This window comes from Oryza sativa, chromosome 6 (genome assembly GCF_034140825.1).
Source record: "Oryza sativa Japonica Group chromosome 6, ASM3414082v1".
NCBI classification, from domain to species: Eukaryota; Viridiplantae; Streptophyta; class Magnoliopsida; order Poales; family Poaceae; genus Oryza; species Oryza sativa.
This window is the reverse complement of record NC_089040.1, coordinates 26060461-26078541: the sequence shown is the minus strand read 5'-3', so window position 1 is coordinate 26078541 and position 18081 is coordinate 26060461. Positions and strand designations below refer to the sequence as shown.

The 18081-nt window shown below is 44.6% G+C and overlaps 3 protein-coding genes across 4 annotated transcripts; 1 reads left to right on the top strand and 2 right to left on the bottom strand.

Annotated features, from left to right (window-relative positions):
• Nucleotides 1-231: 231 nt before the first annotated feature.
• Nucleotides 232-1506, bottom strand: LOC4341570 (peroxiredoxin-2E-1, chloroplastic-like). Its single transcript, NM_001402893.1, has one exon. It carries the CDS (start codon nt 1407-1409, stop codon nt 711-713), a length of 699 nt encoding a protein of 232 aa, NP_001389822.1. The 5' UTR covers nt 1410-1506; the 3' UTR covers nt 232-710.
• Nucleotides 1507-4966: 3460 nt separating this feature from the next.
• Nucleotides 4967-15226, top strand: LOC4341569 (stromal processing peptidase, chloroplastic-like). 2 transcript variants are annotated; one of them, XM_015787825.2, is made up of 25 exons: nt 4967-5210; nt 5337-5532; nt 6175-6404; nt 6835-7033; nt 7277-7324; nt 7494-7601; nt 7738-7926; nt 8023-8319; nt 8809-8910; nt 9310-9444; nt 9801-10025; nt 10159-10362; nt 10495-10665; nt 10789-10938; nt 11313-11450; nt 11561-11788; nt 11942-12094; nt 12268-12391; nt 12504-12621; nt 12885-13005; nt 13103-13183; nt 13363-13464; nt 14208-14358; nt 14555-14672; nt 14766-15226. In XM_015787825.2, the coding sequence occupies exons 1-24, from the start codon at nt 5023-5025 to the stop codon at nt 14635-14637; spliced, it is 3741 nt and encodes a 1246-aa protein (XP_015643311.1). In that variant the 5' UTR covers nt 4967-5022; the 3' UTR covers nt 14638-14672; nt 14766-15226. The 2 variants fall into 2 exon arrangements, with proteins under 2 accessions (XP_015643311.1, XP_025881915.1); XM_026026130.2 differs by having other exon boundaries at nt 6835-7188.
• On the bottom strand, nt 14934-17448 carry LOC4341568 (protein LYK5). Its single transcript, XM_015787826.3, has one exon. It carries the CDS (start codon nt 17313-17315, stop codon nt 15312-15314), a length of 2004 nt encoding a protein of 667 aa, XP_015643312.1. The 5' UTR covers nt 17316-17448; the 3' UTR covers nt 14934-15311.
• Between the last annotated feature and the right edge of the window lie 633 nt (nt 17449-18081).

The window sequence follows — 18081 nt, the reverse complement described above, 5'->3', positions numbered from 1 at the left end:
CACTACACTGCATTACTGAGGAATTTTCCCGAGATGCCTAAAACATGTGTTACACTCGGCAGTGTCTGTTCTTTTCAGTAGGGTTGGTGAAATGGGCAAATTTTGAGAAATCCATACATAAATAAGATCTGACTAGTGACTACTGTCAGCAAATGCAAGAAGAGCCTTTGTTTCATGCCAAGGGGCATCTGACCCCTGGCTTGCTGAATCTCTCACCATATATTCGGCATTAAAAAAAGAACAAACAACGGCATTTCGAACTCATCTGAACAGCAAAACATGTTTATCTCAACTGAACGATCCTGAAAAATAGCCATTGCCCAATTAACCAAGCAAAATCTTACTACTACTCCATAGTCTGATCTGGTGACAGTATTTACCAGAGCACGTTTATTCAGCTCTAGAACACATCACAGCCTCACCATTCAACATGAAAGGAACTCTGTTACTACAGTCTATAGCTGTGCCAAGTTGTTACTACCTGACAAACAGTGCAAGGCCAAGACTCATATATGTTACCTAAAAATTGCACACTATGTTCGCTATAGAAGCTTCACACATCAAAACGACAACACTACTCTGCACGGTCCACCATTGTTGCCATGATTTATTATTCAGGAAAAGAAGCGAACACTTGAGAGAAGTAGGCAACGAACCGAGCTATGGAGATTTGAGATGAAAAGTGGAGGATGGCTTGAGTTGTTCACGCTTCAGAGCGCCTTGAGCATCTCCTCGGCGCTGCTGGTGGTGAAGGCGCCGCCCTCCTCGAGGTTGAGCACCTTGACGACGCCGTCCTCCGCCAGGAGCGCGTAGCGGCGGGACCGCACGCCGAGGCCGGCGGGCTTGTCGGAGAGGTCGAGCTCGACGCCCATGGCGCGGGCGAGCTCGCCGTTGCCGTCGGAGAGGAGGAGCACCTCGTCGCCGACGCCGAGGCTCTCCTTCCACGCCCGCATCACGAACGCGTCGTTGACGGAGACGCAGGCCACGGCGTCGACCCCCTTGGCGCGGAGCTCCCCGGCCTTGGCGACGAACCCCGGGACGTGCTTCTGCGTGCAGGTCGGGGTGAACGCGCCGGGGACCGCGAAGAGGACCACCTTCTTCCCGGCGGTGAGGTCGCGCACGGTCACCGTCTTCAGCTCCCCGTCGGGCGAGTCGAAGTAGGAGAGCGTCGCGTCGGGGAGCTTGTCCCCGACCGCGATGGTGGCCGCGGCCGGGGCCGAGGCCGACACCGCCCTCCTCGGTGCGGCGGAGAGGATGCCAGCGCGGAGGTGGGGCATGACGGCGATGCGGCCGCGGGAGGCGAGGGAGAGGGAGAGGGAGCGGGAGGGGGAGGAGAGGAGGAGGCGCTTGCCGGCGGCCGCGGCCGCGGTGGCGGAGAGGGAGGCGAGGGTGGAGGCGGCGGCGGCCATGGTGGTGGAGGGCGAAGTGTTCGAGGAAATGCTTGTTCGGGCTGGGCTGTTTTGACTTTGGGAGGCGTGAGCCCTAATATGTTGGGGGAATCGATCTGGAGAGCGCGATCGGTAGCGGCGGGTTTTGGCTGGTGTGTGTGACAGTGTGTGACGTGGCATCTGAGGAGAGGAGGTTGGTGGAACAGGGGACGCGTATTGGGCCTGGCACGACACGAGGCCCAGTATTCCTGAGAGGTGGGATGGGCCCGTAGCGTGGGTAACAATTGGAATATTTTTTTCCTCTGAAAATGGAATAAGTTCAGTTTGTCTATCTTAACTAGTGACCGAATCTAGTTTGTATTTTGAACCGCAATACCGGATATCTTGACCCGCAACTATTAAAACTGGTGCAATTTGACTCTCTCGATGGTTTTAGATGACAGTTTCGCTAACGTGACGTCTACGTAACAGTGTTGATCTGATCTTCTTGTGTGCTTGCACGGTTTAATTGGGTGATCTTGAAGAGATTGCAAACGTGGAATCGGTTGATTCTTTTCTAGGAAACAATCTAATGACCAGAAGACACATTCCCAATATTTTATAGCTCATTTTTTTGTGAAGGATGATGGAGTAGCCGGAATTAGCAAATTTCCATTTTACACTGATATATACTCCCTCTGTCCCATAAAAAGTGAATCTAATACCGGATGTGACATATTCTAGTACTACTACTATGAATCTGGACAGATATTTGTTCAGATTTATAGTACTAGGGTGTGTCACACCAGTATTATGTTGGTTTTTTACGTAACGGAGGTAGTAAATGGCAGTGATGTGGTTTGGGAAAAAAACAGCAGATTGAGGTGCATAGGTAGCGTAAGAGGGACAACATTGACGAGGAAGTAGAGCATAATAGGGCTACCTGAGATAAGGAACATCAATGAGATGTGTTACTGCTTAGTACCACTTACCAATGTGTTAACAGTGAAATTTGGCAAGCCCGAAGTAGTCATCGGCTTAGAGTCAGCATCGGCTTCGAAGTCCTGAGATTAGCCGATGAGAGTTGTCAAGTCGTCAGTTGTCGGATTCTTGCTATATTCGGTTAAGGAAATTGATCTACTAAAGGAAGCTTATCCAGAAGAGACCGAGTTCAAAGAGAATGCGGCATGGCAAGTTATCTATTAATTAGGAATAGTTTGTTAATTTCCTTTTATCTTTAGGAAAGTGTGTTTAGTGTCCTATAAGAGACTTTATCTTTTCCTTTTATCTTTAGGAAAGTTTCTTTCTTGTCCGACAAGAACTTGTATCAACCCATGGGTATAAATATGTACACTTAGGGTCTATGTAATCTATCCTCGTGATCAATACAATTCGGTTGTATTCGGCGCATCGCCACTTTTTACCTTTTCTACTTTATTTTATCGTCCGACAGGACTTGGCACCTGACGCGGGGCTGCATCGGTGTTCGATCTCCGGCAAAAGGGTAAGTCCAATGTTCCGTCGGCCCAGGCAATTGTATCGTTTACGTCAGCGTCGTTCAAGGCTGCATCAGTACATTCGACCTCTTGGATTGCTCTGGTTTGGATGATATATTTGCCTACCTATTTATCATGTCTCTGTTAATCTAGTCTTAGCATATCAATTTAGCTTTATTGGCTGTCTCTCGCTTTAGGGTTTCTGCCGGTATCGGCTAAATCGCGTTGCTAGATTAGATTAGCCTAGGCATCTACCACCCTGAAAACATAGTCAACGACTTGATTGTCTAGATATTATGTTTCTTTTCATACTTAGTGCTGCATCAGTTAAGTTTGATCTACTAAGTCGTGCTTAGAACCATAATCTCTAGCATGCTTCTTGATTGCCAATAAGCGTTTCATCGGGGTTTCAGCCGGTGAGTTATCTGGACGTTGCATCGGCTCATAAGGATTGCACATACATATAAGTTGGATTTCGTCGATGACAACAAAGGTTTCACTGTTTAATCTAATATTGTGGATTTCATGACATCGGACCTCCAGCCGATGTGTGCTTTAACCTTCGGATCGATGCTTATTTATCATATCATTGCTAGCCGATTGGTTTATACTGGATTATATTGTTATTTCATTACATCATCATCAGCCGATTGCCTTTATATCATTATCTACATTGGACATATAGCCGATAGCTCTAAACCCTATCGCTCATTATCTACATTGGACATATAGCCGATTGCTTAAACCCTATTGCTATCGGCTGGTATCGGCATCGGCTATTATCGGTTATTGGCTGGAACTACTCCATCGGCTTATCAGCCGATCGGCTGTTTTATCTGCTGTTTACATAACTTGTCAGTTGCAGGATCAAACTGACTGGCACGTCCGCATCTCATCAATCTTTGGACCTGCACAGGAGTTAAGCAGATTTCCCAGGCTTCGTGTTTTTTATCAACACAATGGCAAATGTGTCTCACTTAGAATTTGTTGCAATTAATTAAGAGGAAGCCATCAAGAGATTATTTAGACGCTATATTTAATTTTGAGAGGAACATGAGAATAGGCAGCTGGGTTATAAAGGGAAAGTCTTCTTGTAGCTATCTTGGGCTTAAGCCAAGTGCATGGAATGACTATGGAACGGGTACCCCATCGCTTTTTTTTTAGCAAAGGGCGAAGCCCTCCATTTCCACTAAAGAAATGTAGAAAAGGTACCCCCATCGCATTAACTTAAGCAAAAAAAAATCATATCCTCTAGTCGATGTTTCCACGATCCTCTCTCTCCCTTATCATGAAAACCTATAAGTGGTCAGATGGACATTGTGACCACTCGACCAATTGTTATCAGTAACACTAGAGGTGAGAACAAATCTTAAAAATATTCATGTCATATACATTGAAAAAAATGCCTAAGGCGTTATATTGGTGGAAAAGACACGTAACAAATAGGAGAAGGTTGGAATAGAGGTTACTTAGAAAAGAACATATAAATGCCAACATGAGACATTGTCGTAAAAGGATAAAAAGAGAACGTGTAACTTCTAAGACAAGAATAAATTTCATCAAAAGTGCCTGTATGCATGCAACAAACTTTCTTCCATGTTATGTTCTGGAAAGCTTAACAAATGCTTTGCTAAAATTACAACAAAGTAAAAATCAAATGTACGTGCTAGATGTTTCCAGCTACTTAGCATGCCTACAAATTTGGCTATATCTGTATTGCAGGATACAGAACTTCTACTAATGGGAAGAACAAAACAAAACGAAAAGGGGAAAAAAAAGAAAGAAAAACCTCAATCATGTGATGAAGTGAAGCTGGTCACATCGAACGGAAATATCTTCCAGGTCCGGCTCAAACCGCTGAAACCCAAAAAATGGAACACGAAACCAAAAACCCCAGCCCAAACCCAGGCCACAATCCGGTACGCGCGAGATCACACGATATTTGCGATTCGCGTCTGCGTTGCGCCCTCGTCTCCACGAAAGCCGCCGCCGCCGTGGCGTGGGCCCCCCGCTATTTTCACCGTCACAAAAGCATTATAAAAAATAAAAAGAGAAAAAAAGAATAAAATAAAGGGGAGCAGCGTTGGCTTTGCTCTCTCTCCTATCTCTTCTTCCTCCCTTCCCCTCGGGCCAAGGGCCATCTCACCCCCACCACCGCGATGGCCTCCTTCCCCTCCCCTCCGCTCGCCGCGGCGGCGGCCGCAGCGCCGCCCCGCCTCGCCCCGGGCCTCCCCCTGGCCGCCGCCGCCGTGCGCAGGCCCTCCTCCCTCGCGCGCCGGTCCTCCATCGCCCTCGCCGCCCCGGCCAACCCCCTCCGCTGCATCCACCGCCGCGCCGTGTCGCCCAGGTGAGCCCGAAGAGGAGTTTGGTTACCTCTGTCCCGCCCCCGCCCCCACTCGTCTAGGGTTCCAGCGGAATTGGCCGCCCGCGAGACTCTGATTTTCAGCGTGGATTGTTGTGTGTTGCCCTGCAGGTTGAGGAGGCGGACGGAAGCTGTCGGCGCGGCCTCGGCGGCGATTGGGAGCCTCGGCGAGGAGAGGGAAGGGTGCCTCTCGTGCTTCCCCAGGGGCCGGAGGCGGGGGAGGCCGGGGCTCGCGAGGTTCGCGCCGTGCGCGCTCCCGCACACCTATGGGCTATCGTCGCTCCACAGCGGGTTGACTGGCGCTAAGGTTCGTGTCATCCGTAATGCGTCTGAATTGATAGATTAGGAAAATCCGGTTCAGTTAATTGGGGATCATTGGATGAGTGTTGTGGACAAAAGTGGCCAGTTCCCTTGCTTGCGATGCTGTGTCCTCCTCGGTTGCTTTTTAATGGTGCGTGTGGTTTATTGGGAATAGGATCGGTACAACAAATGTGGATATCGCTATCAGTAAAGCATTGAGTGCGCCTGTATGTATTTCTCCGACTTATACAGAAATCTTAAACATGGGATAGGTCCGCATGTTTTAATTTACAGCACAAATGGCAAGCTAATTGTTGAATTAACATCAAAGTTGAAGCTAGAAAGAAGTACTGTACTGCAAATCATCGCTTAAAGCACCATTCTTCAGGGCTGGTTCTCAACGGCATGTGAACAGTGAACACACTCGAGAATTAGGAACACGTCTTTTCATATGTTTGTTTTGATGCATTTACTTGTATTTATTCAAAGAATCCAGCTTCAATTATGTTATAAAACAGGAAATAATAAATTAATAAAGGTTATATGGCACTACAGAGTATAACATGATCCCATAGTTCCCCTTCTTGATTAAAGTGGTTCAATGGAATAAAATTCATGAATTCTGACCACGATGTTTGATGATTTTCAGATCAGGCGTCGCCATGTATTACATGCTGCTGGACCTGATGAACCACATGTTGCAAGTCCAACTTGGTCTGAAACTGCTCTGGATAAACATTATGTAGATCAGCCAATTGGGAAGGAGGAACTTGAAGGTTTTCTTAACACACCGCTTCCTTCTCATCCAAAGCTAGTCCGAGGACAATTGAAGAATGGCCTCCGATATCTTATTCTACCAAACAAAGTTCCAGCAAACAGGTGAAGAAACTTGTTTCATTTCCACCTATAAACCCTTCTTTTGCAGCAGTACCAACATAACCTTCAGCTGCTATAACAAAAGTATTTACATGATTTGGGATGCCGTGAGTTGTATTTCCTAGCAGTGTGGGGGCCTACAGTTTTGACTTTTGACAAGTTGTTATGTTAATTTCGTTGCAACATAACTATTTGGATTTTGGACCCTTTAAACATTCAATATACTTTAGTGTTGATTCCTGGACATCAAAATTGTTTCAGTATATTGATATATTGACAAATATTATACGGTGGCTTGGGGCCTAGTTCATGCCAGTAAATTACACTACAAACTTGTGCTAAATGTAGAGCATATACACAATGTTCTAATATGCTTGTCAACCGGTGATTAGGTGCAATGCTGATGCAAGATTCTAACTAATCTTTTTTGCAGGTTTGAGGCTCACATGGAAGTTCATGTTGGATCAATTGATGAGGAAGAAGATGAGCAGGGAATTGCACATATGATTGAGCATGTTGCATTTCTTGGCAGTAAAAAGCGTGAAAAACTTTTGGGGACAGGTGCAAGGTCTAATGCATATACAGATTTCCACCATACCGTGTTCCATATACATTCTCCAACTAAAACAAAGGTATGTACTTTTGCAGTCATCGGTTGTTTCTTTAAGTCTATCTCTGTTTTCTATTGCTTTGAATATTTTCTTTGACAAGAATATATATGAAAATCAACTGGGAAACTGTTGACTGCCATATTATGTGCATAACATGTCTTCAACGCTTAACATATGTAGGTATTTCAATCTGGTGGTCCAAATTTGATGTCTTCTCTTGTTTATTTAAGGGTTTAACATATTAGCTTGTCTTTTATGTGGCAGGAATATGGTGAAGACTTGCTCCCTTCTGTGTTGGATGCATTGAATGAGGTGGGATGTTACGTATAGGCTATATGCGCAGCTTTTGCTACCATTTTATTTCTTTTTGGTTAAGGGCCTTTCAAATAACAATTATCTTTCATTTGGCGATAAAAGTTTTACATGCATTTGGGTAGCCTGTTTAACAAATTCTCTTTCTGCCAAATTTTTGTTCTCCCAGATAGCTTTTCATCCAAAATTTTCTTCTTCTCGTGTTGAGAAAGAGAGAAGAGCAATTCTTTCAGAGCTCCAGATGATGAACACAATCGAGTATCGTGTTGATTGTCAGGCAAGTAATTATTTTACTCTGTACCACTTTTTAGGGCATCCTCTGAGAAGGGATTGTTCCTCTTGGGACACATGCTAAATCAATTCATATTTAAGGGTACTATCTTTCTATACTAATTGCAATTCATTTGGTGTAGTTATTGCAACATTTGCACTCAGAAAACAAACTGAGCGAAAGATTCCCTATTGGACTTGAAGAGCAGATACATAAATGGGATCCTGATAAGATCCGCAGATTTCATGAGCGTTGGTATTACCCTGCTAATGCTACTTTATATCTGGTAGGAGAGATCGATGATATTCCCAGAGCAATACGAGAAATAGAGGTAACTAGAATTACAACCTCCTAACTGTTGTTTTTTCTTATATTTCTGCTGATCTGTTTTTTGGATTAATCGTAAACTGACTCATATGCAATGCAGGCTGTGTTTGAACATACACTTCCAGAAGGTGAAGCAGCCCCTATGTCAACTGCAAGTCCATTTGGTGCTATGGCAAGCCTTTTTGCACCAAAGCTACCTGGTGGCTTGGCTGCAAGCCTAACTGGTGAAAGATCACCTGCTGCGGATAAAATAAAGCCTGTGAAAAGGGAAAGACAGGCAATTAGGCCACCTGTAGAACATAAGTGGTCTCTTCCTGGAGTTGCCCAGGATGCCAAGCCTCCAGCAATTTTTCAACATGAATTGATCCAGAGTTTCTCAATCAACATGTTCTGTAAGGTATGATTGTTTGCTATCTGCTGAATTTTACTCTTTAGGGCTTGTTCTGTTAATCCTCATGAGGAAGGGGTTGAGAGGGATTAATTCCACACCTCAATAGATGTGGAATAAATCCCCCTCAATCCCTTTGGGGGAGGGATTAACTGAACAATGCATTTGGGTTGCGCTTTGTGCCTCTACAGCTTAGTGTTAGCTTAGTTTAACACCAGATGTTTCCATAGTGGTTTCTGTTATAATATATAGTAGATGGGAACCAGTATTTTGTTGTAATCAGCGAAAAGTTTGATAGCCCTTTCTTCCCTCCCTCTCTGTGCACATGCACACATATTCCGCCTGTGCCTAACTATTCATTTTCTCTTCTCAGATATGATTCTATTTTATGATTCAAATGAGAACAGTCTTTAGCTTTAAGCTTACTCTTCTCTTTGAACTTTCTTAAAAATGCATCATTTGTATATGCCTAACTAATTGATTTCTTTTTGTGGACAGATACCTGTTAACCAAGTTCAGACATATAAAGACCTGCGAAGTGTCCTGATGAAGCGGATATTTTTATCTGCTCTGCATTTTCGAATCAATACAAGATATAAGGTTCGTGATATTTAATCAACGTGAATTTTGAATCACTCTAATTTTTTCACTTATGCTGAGACTTTCTTTGGTTTATCTCTCTAAAGAATGCAGATAAGTTCATATGATTTGCATTCTTTTATATCTATATCTAGCACATGTTTTTTTCTTTTTGTAGATTGTTTGTACATGTTTAACAGATAGACATAAGACATGCATTTTACTGGACATTAGACTTGCTGCATAAGTCTGTAGGAGGCCTGAGGTCTTTCCAGTGAAGTATTTACATTTGTTTGGAATCATCTCTTTTTTTTTTGCTTGGAATTAGGTTTAAGTAATTAATAGTTCCATGTTTCTTGTTTCTAGTTTTTAGTGATAAAAACATCTTTCCTGTATATGAATGCTGTATTTTTTATACAGAGCTCAAATCCTCCTTTTACATCCGTCGAGCTGGATCATAGTGACTCTGGAAGGGAAGGTTGCACTGTCACTACTCTTACAGTAACAGCTGAACCCCAGAATTGGAGGAGTGCCATCAAAGTTGCCGTTCATGAGGTTTGTATAGTATACTCATGACCAGTTTATCTGTTTTACATGACTTGTTCTAGCTCACACTCAATTTAATCAATGGAATTATATATAGACAGTCATAGATAATTTCAGGAAATGTAATTGTTGGAAGGAACAAATAGAAAAAAGAAACAGTTCAATGGAAGTTATTGAAGCAAGATTTTATTAGCACAAGACCCGCATAAAGCAAAACTTGCCTATGTCCTGTGTAACGCTGCTAGCCAAAGCCTAATCTGACCTGATCTTCATCCAACCTGGTCCCAACACAACCCAAGCATTCTTTAAAGGGAAGCTCAAGCGTTCCCTTACTTTTACTAACTTATCTTTACCTGCTGTTTCAGGTTAGGAGACTCAAAGAGTTTGGTGTCACAATGGGGGAAATGACCCGCTACATGGATGCACTGATAAAAGATAGCGAGCAACTGGCTATGATGATTGATAGTGTTCCCTCAGTTGACAACTTGGACTTCATTATGGAGAGTGATGCACTTCGCCATACTGTTATGGATCAATTGCAGGGGCATGAAAGTTTGCTTGCTGTTGCTGAAACCGTCACCCTTGAGGAGGTATGGCGATTTTCTTTTATACAAGTCACAGAGGAAAAAAATAAATATATGGCATGGCATCAGTTCATTTTGCCTTGTTTTTAGTTCTACTACTTCATATTATACATAATGAATTATGTTTTACCATATGTAGGTCAACACTGTTGGTGCAGAAGTTCTGGAATTTATTTCAGATTATGGAAAGCCTGATGCACCGCTTCCTGCTGCTATTGTGGCCTGTGTACCCAAAAAGGTCCACATGGATGGAGTAGGTGAAACTGATTTTGAGATACATCCGGAAGAAATAACTGATTCCATCAAGGCGGGTCTTGAGGAACCTATTTACCCAGAGCCTGAGGTACGTTGGTTACTTATGGTATCTCTTGCTTGTTGTGAGCTATCTACCTGGTGTAGAGCAGTATGTTTGGGATCTTGTTTGGTTCTGGTGTCTTGATTGGTTGCTAAATGATTATTGTTATTGTGGCTACAGCTCGAGGTGCCAAAAGAACTGATTACTCGGTCTGAGCTTGAGGACTTGAAATTGCAACGCAAACCATCATTTGCTTCTCTGAGTAAAGAGGAGAATGTTGTGAAAATATTTGACGATGAAACTGGTATAGCACAGCGCCGCCTTTCTAATGGAATTTCCATCAATTATAAGGTAATACTAATAAATTGGAAACCTCTGGCTATTGTTATCAGGATTGAACAGTGTCTTGTTCCAGTTTTGTTGTAGTTCACTTTGTTATTCCATTGTAAAAATTGTGTGGTAAATTGATGACAGATCACACAAAATGAGGCAAGGGTTGGTGTTATGCGACTGATAGTAGGTGGTGGGAGGGCAACAGAAGATTCTGAATCTAAGGGATCTGTTATTGTTGGTGTTCGTACTTTGAGTGAAGGTGGCTGTGTTGGCAACTTTTCAAGGGAACAGGTATCTCCAACATACGGATTTGTCTACTAGCAAACTGTTACAGTTTGTCTGTTGATTTTACCTCCATCTACCTCACCCACTTCAATACATGTGCTAATCAGACTCTTCTAACTTTGAGCCCCTATATATTTATGAAAAATACTTGGACTAGCCACAAGAATATTTACCCTCTGTGTCATCACGTTCATAAATAAAACATAGTTCTATATTGTCCATTCAATATTTTAAATCATTCATTCCCATGCATATCCTCTAACAACAATAGTTGCATGGAGTCAAATGTATTTTTCTCACAGATTGTTTACCTTTGAACAAGCTGTACTGCTAATTATTCAAACTCTAAAGCACTTCATAAAGTCTTTATATGATTTCAGGTTGAACTTTTCTGTGTGAATAATCTCATAAACTGCTCATTAGAATCCAATGAGGAGTTCATTTTTATGGAGTTCAGATTTGCTTTAAGAGACAATGGCATGCGCGCTGCTTTCCAACTCCTCCATATGGTCCTTGAGGTAGGTTTTCAATTAACTACATTGTATACTCATCTGTGTTGTTATAGGAGAACTCCGTTTTCCCTAATGCAAATATCTCATGCTTACAAATTTTTGTCTCCATTTTACAGCATAATGTGTGGCTAGAAGATGCATTTGATAGAGCAACTCAGCTATACCTGTCTTACTATCGCTCCATTCCCAAAAGTTTGGAGCGCTCTACAGCCCACAAGCTTATGTTAGCCATGTTGAACCATGATGAAAGGTTTGTAGAGCCATCACCACATTCATTGCAGAAATTGACTCTCCAATCAGTCAAAGATGCTGTTATGAACCAGTTTGTTGGTGACAACATGGAGGTTAGTGTAGTAATTCATCGTTTTCGAGTTTCTTTCTCTTTTTTCCCCTTCAAGTGTGTTCTCATTGCGCCTGTATGATTGGTCTAACATATCAACATATTCCTATTGTTTTTGTCTGTTTTTATTTAATATTATCTACAATAAATTTTCCAGGTCAGTATTGTTGGTGATTTCACTGAAGAAGAGGTCGAATCTTGTGTTCTTGACTATCTTGGGACTGTGAGTGCTCCAAAATCTTCAAAAACACAGGAGCATATTGAGAAGATTTCCTTCCTGCCGTTTCCTTCGGACTTGCATTTTCAGCAAGTATGAAGTTCTCTGTAGCCCTCATAAGCAGATACTTTTTTCTTCATTATGTTAATGATTTAATAACATATAGTTACATGTCATTATGAAACTAGTGTTATAAAAGGGAGAAAGATAGATGCACGCGAGCATGTTTGTATTTGTTTGTTTGATCATTGGCTCTTCTTTACCAGGTATACATAAAGGATACTGATGAGAGAGCTTGTGCCTACATTGCTGGCCCTGCACCTAATCGCTGGGGGTTTGCAACTGAAGGGAATGATCTATTCAATGTCATCCGGAGTTCTAGTGGAGATGGTAATTCTAAAAAAAGACATGCACTGCACTGTGAATTACCTCATTTAGCACCATATATCCTACAAGTTAGACCTGACACGAGCATACAAGCTAATACTGCCATACTTTGCAGCTCAAGTTTCTGAATCAGCAAACACAGATCTTACGGAGAGGAAACATAATGACGTTCGCAGCCATTCTCTGTTCTTTGGCATCACTTTGAGTTTGTTGGCTGAAATTATTAATTCTAGGTAAAATATTTCCACACATCTATTTGTTTTATTAGAACATTATTAGCTTATCATGTTTACAGAATGCATGTCATGGTAACCTTTGAATAATCTAGTGATTAGTGCTAGTAACTCATGCGGTGTTTCTCCCCTTGATGTTTCACTATACATGTGTCATTGTTCTTAACCGTAAAAACGTAGTGTTGTGATATCATTGTCTTGGAGAGACTGCTATATTGCATTTTGCTAAAAAGATTAACATGACACGATGGCTGTTTTCTCAGGCTATTCACAACAGTTCGAGATTCCATGGGATTAACCTACGATGTTTCTTTTGAACTAAACCTTTTTGACAAATTGGACCTTGGTTGGTATGTGATTGCAGTAACATCAACCCCGAGCAAGGTATTTTCCCTTTGAGCTTGAACTTGCTGTGCTATGTGCCTTGTCTTCTTTGGTCTCAACTTTTCTCTTTCTTACATTTGGTCAATTCTGACTCCAGGTTCATAAAGCTGTTGATGCATGCAAAGGTGTTCTCAGAGGATTACATAGTAACAAAATTGTTGAAAGGGAGCTGGACCGGGTTAGTCAACTTTCTAGACTTGATAGTTTTAACAAGTGAACCTACACATTTTGCTTGATTTTTTCATATACAGCTAAGTACAGCCTCAGTACGAGAAGATTGAGCAGCAAACAACACAGTTTTCTACATGCTAATTGGTTTTATTTCTTATTGCTGATGGCAATTTTCATGTGCTTCAGGCAAAGAGGACGTTATTGATGAAACATGAGGCTGAGACAAAGACAAATGCCTATTGGCTTGGTTTACTAGCCCATCTGCAGTCTTCATCTGTGCCTAGAAAGGTGAAGCATAAATTGTTTGTGTGTGCGCTCCACCAAAAAGAAAAAAGAAACAGAATCAGAAATAAGCTTACTCTACATTATAGCTCTAACTGCATTGGTACTTCATTCACCTTGACATACTAATAGTAATACTGTGGAGAACAAGGGTTTGCATATGTGGCCTTCACCTAAGTGCACTTGTAAGCATACTTCACCACCAATTCATGGAGTTAAGGATAACTAACAACAGAATGTTTTATTGGGTGAAAATAACTATTCCCTTCGGCCATAAATACTTACGTTTAGGACAAGATTTGGTCAAACTTTTGAAACATTGACTGTTAATAGCTTCTCAAATCGCTTAGTTAAAAAAACAAGAAAAATGGGGTGCATAGATCTGGCTTGAAAAGCACCATCATAATAGCATAAATTTATTCGAATACAAAATTGATAGTCAAACTTTTAAAACTTTTTTTAAAAGTTATATAAGTTCGATGAATCTTGTCCGAGACGTCGAATGTTTATGACCATAGGGAGTAATAAGTATGGAAACGTGTAATCCCATCATCTTTTATTGACCGTGGTTTGTAAAAAGAAGTCTTGAACAGCTGTGAACGTAGTGTGTATCCGTTATTGTATGATTTCTTCTCTAAATTTTGTGGATTTCTTCCCATTTATTTGGTTACTTCAGGCTAAAAAATCTTATTTCTTGTTGGTATTATATCACTGTCTTACTGTATTTCGTCCCTATCAAATCAATGCAGGAAATATCCTGCATCAAGGAATTGACGATGTTGTATGAAAGTGCCACGATTGAGGACTTGTATCTTGCATATGAGCACCTAAAAGTTGATGAATCTTCTTTGTTTGCTTGCATTGGGATTGCTGGTGCTGAATCTGGCGAAGAGACGACTGGTATGTGGTTTGAACTTTGCACTAAGTATCCTTAGTTATATGGTTTGCTACTTTGCGTCAGTTAGACAGTTAGGATGAAACCTTTTAACTTGGGCTAATCTAGTAGAAGCTAGTTGCAGTCTAGTGTAATTTATTGTGGTTTTATCCGTTATTTGCTGTTGTTATTTTATATGTTAACGATGCAATTGAACTGCAGATGATGAGCTCGATATGGGCCTGCATGGCATGGGTCCTATTGGAGGCCGTGGTCTATCAACAATGACCAGACCAACCACATGATTTCTGCAACTTCCGATGACTGAACTTTTGTAAAGGTGTGCTTATTTTGAGGTGGTGGTGGGTGTTCTGCGTTGCAATCCCTCTGTTGGGTTTCTAACATGAACAATCTCCGTTGCGTGCATTTGCAGGGATCGAGCTAGCTCCTCAAGCTAGGAGTTGTATGATCCTGTTCGAGACAAATGTTGACAGTTGTGCGTTGGCACATACTGTTTTAGACTCCTCGTGCGTTGAGATCGGATCAAATCGCTATTTCTTGTGCATTGCAACCGAAGGCTTGGCTGCCACAATTCTTTTTGTGATATTGCGTTGATTGATGGCGAGGTCCTGAAAGGTCAGGCAGCTTCACATGTATAGTAAAGAACTAAAAAGGTTCATCGTTGTTGTAACTAGGATACATCAGGTCATTGAAAAGGTAGGGGCCAGTAGAATCTCAGATAAATTGCTGTGCGACGGCTATAGCGTAGGGGTCTTATAACGCAATAATGCAAGCCCACAAGTTGTAACATTCTAGTATTATTTTTCTCGAAAATGTATATTTGAGCTATTTATATTTATTAGGTTTCACAATTTTGTGATGATTCTACTATCCTATCTAATTGCCTCATATTTTTTACTGCCGCTTATCGTGTACTACTAGTACATAATTCATGCTTCTTTCAGCACGATGCCTAATTTCAACTCAGGGTTGCATGGGGGGCCCAATCCAACGTTGTGCCGTGCAACGCCGAGAGCGAGAGGAACACCTCCACCATCGACGGCCGCGCGCGGGGCTCCCGCGCGACGCACCGCAGCGCCAGCGCAGCCATCGCGAGAGCCACCTCCGACGGGTAGTCGCCACGCAACCGGGAGTCCATGAACGCCGCCACCTTGCCCCGCGCGTCGTCATCGTCGCCGTCGACCACCAGCTGCCCCTCCGCTTCCTCCCACAGCAGCAACGCCAATGCTTCGCCATCGCCACCCTCGCCGCCGTCTCGCGCAGGCGCTGCCTCCTTCCCGGACAGGAGCTCGAGCAGGACGACACCGAAGGCGAACACGTCGAGGTGAGGCCCGATCAGCCCGTGCTCCAGGTACTCCGGCGCCATGTACCCCTGCGTACCCACGACGCGCGACGTCATCTGCCCGCCGGCGCCGGCGACGGTGCGCGCCAGGCCGAAGTTGGAGACCTTGGCGCGGAAGTCGGCGTCGAGGAGGACGTTGCTGCTCTTGAGGTTCTTGTGCACGTAGGGCGGCCTGGTGTAGTTGTGGAGGTAGTTGAGCCCGTCGGCCACGTCGAGCGCCGCCTGCATCCGCTGCCTCCACGAGAGGGCGCGGCCGCCGTTGTCGCCGCGGATCCAGTCGCTGAGCGCGCCGTTCTCGGCGAGCTCGAACACCAGGTACGTGTCGCCGCGGTGCACGCAGAGGCCGAACAGGCGGACGAGGCACGAGTGGCTGACGCGTCCCAGGACGCTCACCTCGGCGCCCACGTCGCCGGCGACGCGCTTCACCGCCGCCGCGACGTCGCCGTTGATCACCGCGCGGTAGACCGACGAGTCCCCGATGCGCCGCTCCTCCGCGAACCCGGCCGTCACCCGCTCCAGCTCGCCGTACTCGTACACGGCCATCGATCCCACGGCATCGCGCACGTCGACGTCCGCCACCGTCGTCGGCAGCATCCACGGCGGCGGCGTCGCCTTCGCTCCCTCCTTATCCGGAGCCAACGGCACATCGTGAAGCTCGCCGTTGCCACGCCACCGCCACCGACGCCGTAGCAAGAACAGAGCAAGCAGAGCACCAGACGCAAGAACGGCGAACCCAACACCAACTCCAATGCCGATACACCTACCGCGAAAGGATTTCTTCCACCTCCCACTGCCCGATTCGCTGGAAGGCACCGCCGGCGGCGGCGGAGCTGACACTGCCGGAGCCGGAGCCGGAGAAGGAGGCCCCGGCTCCGGCAAGACCGTCACGTCGGGCTTGGGCCGATGCTTGAGCGGGACAAGCATCGTGGTGAAGGGATACACCGTGGAGTCGTCGGTGAGGTTGTTGGCGAAGAGAACGGCCTGGTAGTCGGCGCCGAAGCGGTCGGCGACGGTGGACGAGTCGTCGTCCCAGCCGAGGAGGTACGTCACTAGGTACCTCACGCCGGCGGCGGCCTGCGCCGGCGACGGGCACGCGCAGCGCAGCGGCACGGTGAGTCTGATTCCCGGGTAGAGGTCGAGGCTGTCGTGCGCCGGGTTCTGCGCCATGAGCGCCTGGCACGTCGTGAGCCCCTGGTACGTGTCGTTCGCCATGACGAAGTAGGTCTCGTCGTCGAACTGGATGACGTAGCCGGCGTCGTGCTGGTAGTACCCGGCGGCGGTGCAGGCGCAGGGGACGGGGACGAGGAGGAGGCCGTCGCGGGCGACCGGAGGCGAGACCGGGACGGAGTTGGCGGCGGCGACGGCGGGGACGCTGGCGTTGAGGAGGTAGGAGACGGTGATCGGGGAGGCGTAGCTCGGTGGGGCGGAGCGGAAGGTGAGGTAGGCCGTGCATGGCGGCGGCGGCGGGGAGGCGGCGGTGCCGCAGGTGTAGCCGAGGACGGAGCTGCCGTTGTCGGTGTAGCAGTCGCCCTGCGCGTTGGCCTCGTACTGCTGCTGCGCCGCCGTCATCGGCACCGCGAGCAGCACGACGAGGAGGAGGAAGCGCGGCAGCATCGACATCTTGCCTGAAATTGGAGCTCGTCGAGAAGAGCGCGACGCGATGAGCTCGCTAGACTGCTTAAGCTAGAGTGGTAGCCGGAGACTACAGGTCAACACCTGCTGGGGTCAACTGAAGTGTAACCTGGAGGAGCTGATACATCGGATCTTACATAAGTACTGGTAAAGAATACCGTTTAGAATAATGTTTAAGTCAAGTTGTTAAGTTTAAAAATATAAAAATTATATGAATAGATTTATCTTGAAAAATACTTTCATAAAAATATACATATATCACTTTTCACTAAATATTTTTATAAAAACAAGAAGTCAAAGTTGTGTTTTGGAGATCGTGTCGCTATCTAAAACGACTTCCTTTACGAGTACGGAGGGAGTACTTTTCAGTGTCAAATAAACCAAACTCGTAACATAATTTTTTATAATAAATTTAAGCATTGTATTAGAATGTATCATATCCTGTATAAGATTGATTTATTTTGGGACGGAGGTAGTAATAGCGGACGCCTACGCATCAGGCGTCCGACAAATTCTCTAAAATTGGACGCCTCTCTAACAACTCTCTCTCACTACCTCTTGCATGCATGTATATATATACTTATTTACCAAGTTATACATAATCTTATCTAATAATTTATCTATCCAATCTTCAATATAATTGCATTATTGTAATCATTAGAACTAAATCATTGCAACAAGATATCATATGGCTATATTTTTTTAAAAAAATAATCGAGCGCTGTTTCACTTCTTATAGAAAAATAGTTTCATC

Excerpts from the sequence above, each read along its gene's own strand:
- LOC4341570 (NM_001402893.1), bottom strand. The coding sequence starts at position 1,409 with ATGGCCGCCGCCGCCTCCACCCTCGCCTCCCTCTCCGCCACCGCGGCC.
- LOC4341569 (XM_015787825.2), top strand. The coding sequence starts at position 5,023 with ATGGCCTCCTTCCCCTCCCCTCCGCTCGCCGCGGCGGCGGCCGCAGCG. Across the intron at positions 7,927-8,022 it reads GAGCAATACGAGAAATAGAG|GCTGTGTTTGAACATACACT; the intron begins GTAACTAGAATT and ends TATGCAATGCAG. Across the intron at positions 9,445-9,800 it reads TCAAAGTTGCCGTTCATGAG|GTTAGGAGACTCAAAGAGTT; the intron begins GTTTGTATAGTA and ends CTGCTGTTTCAG.
- LOC4341568 (XM_015787826.3), bottom strand. The coding sequence starts at position 17,315 with ATGTCGATGCTGCCGCGCTTCCTCCTCCTCGTCGTGCTGCTCGCGGTG.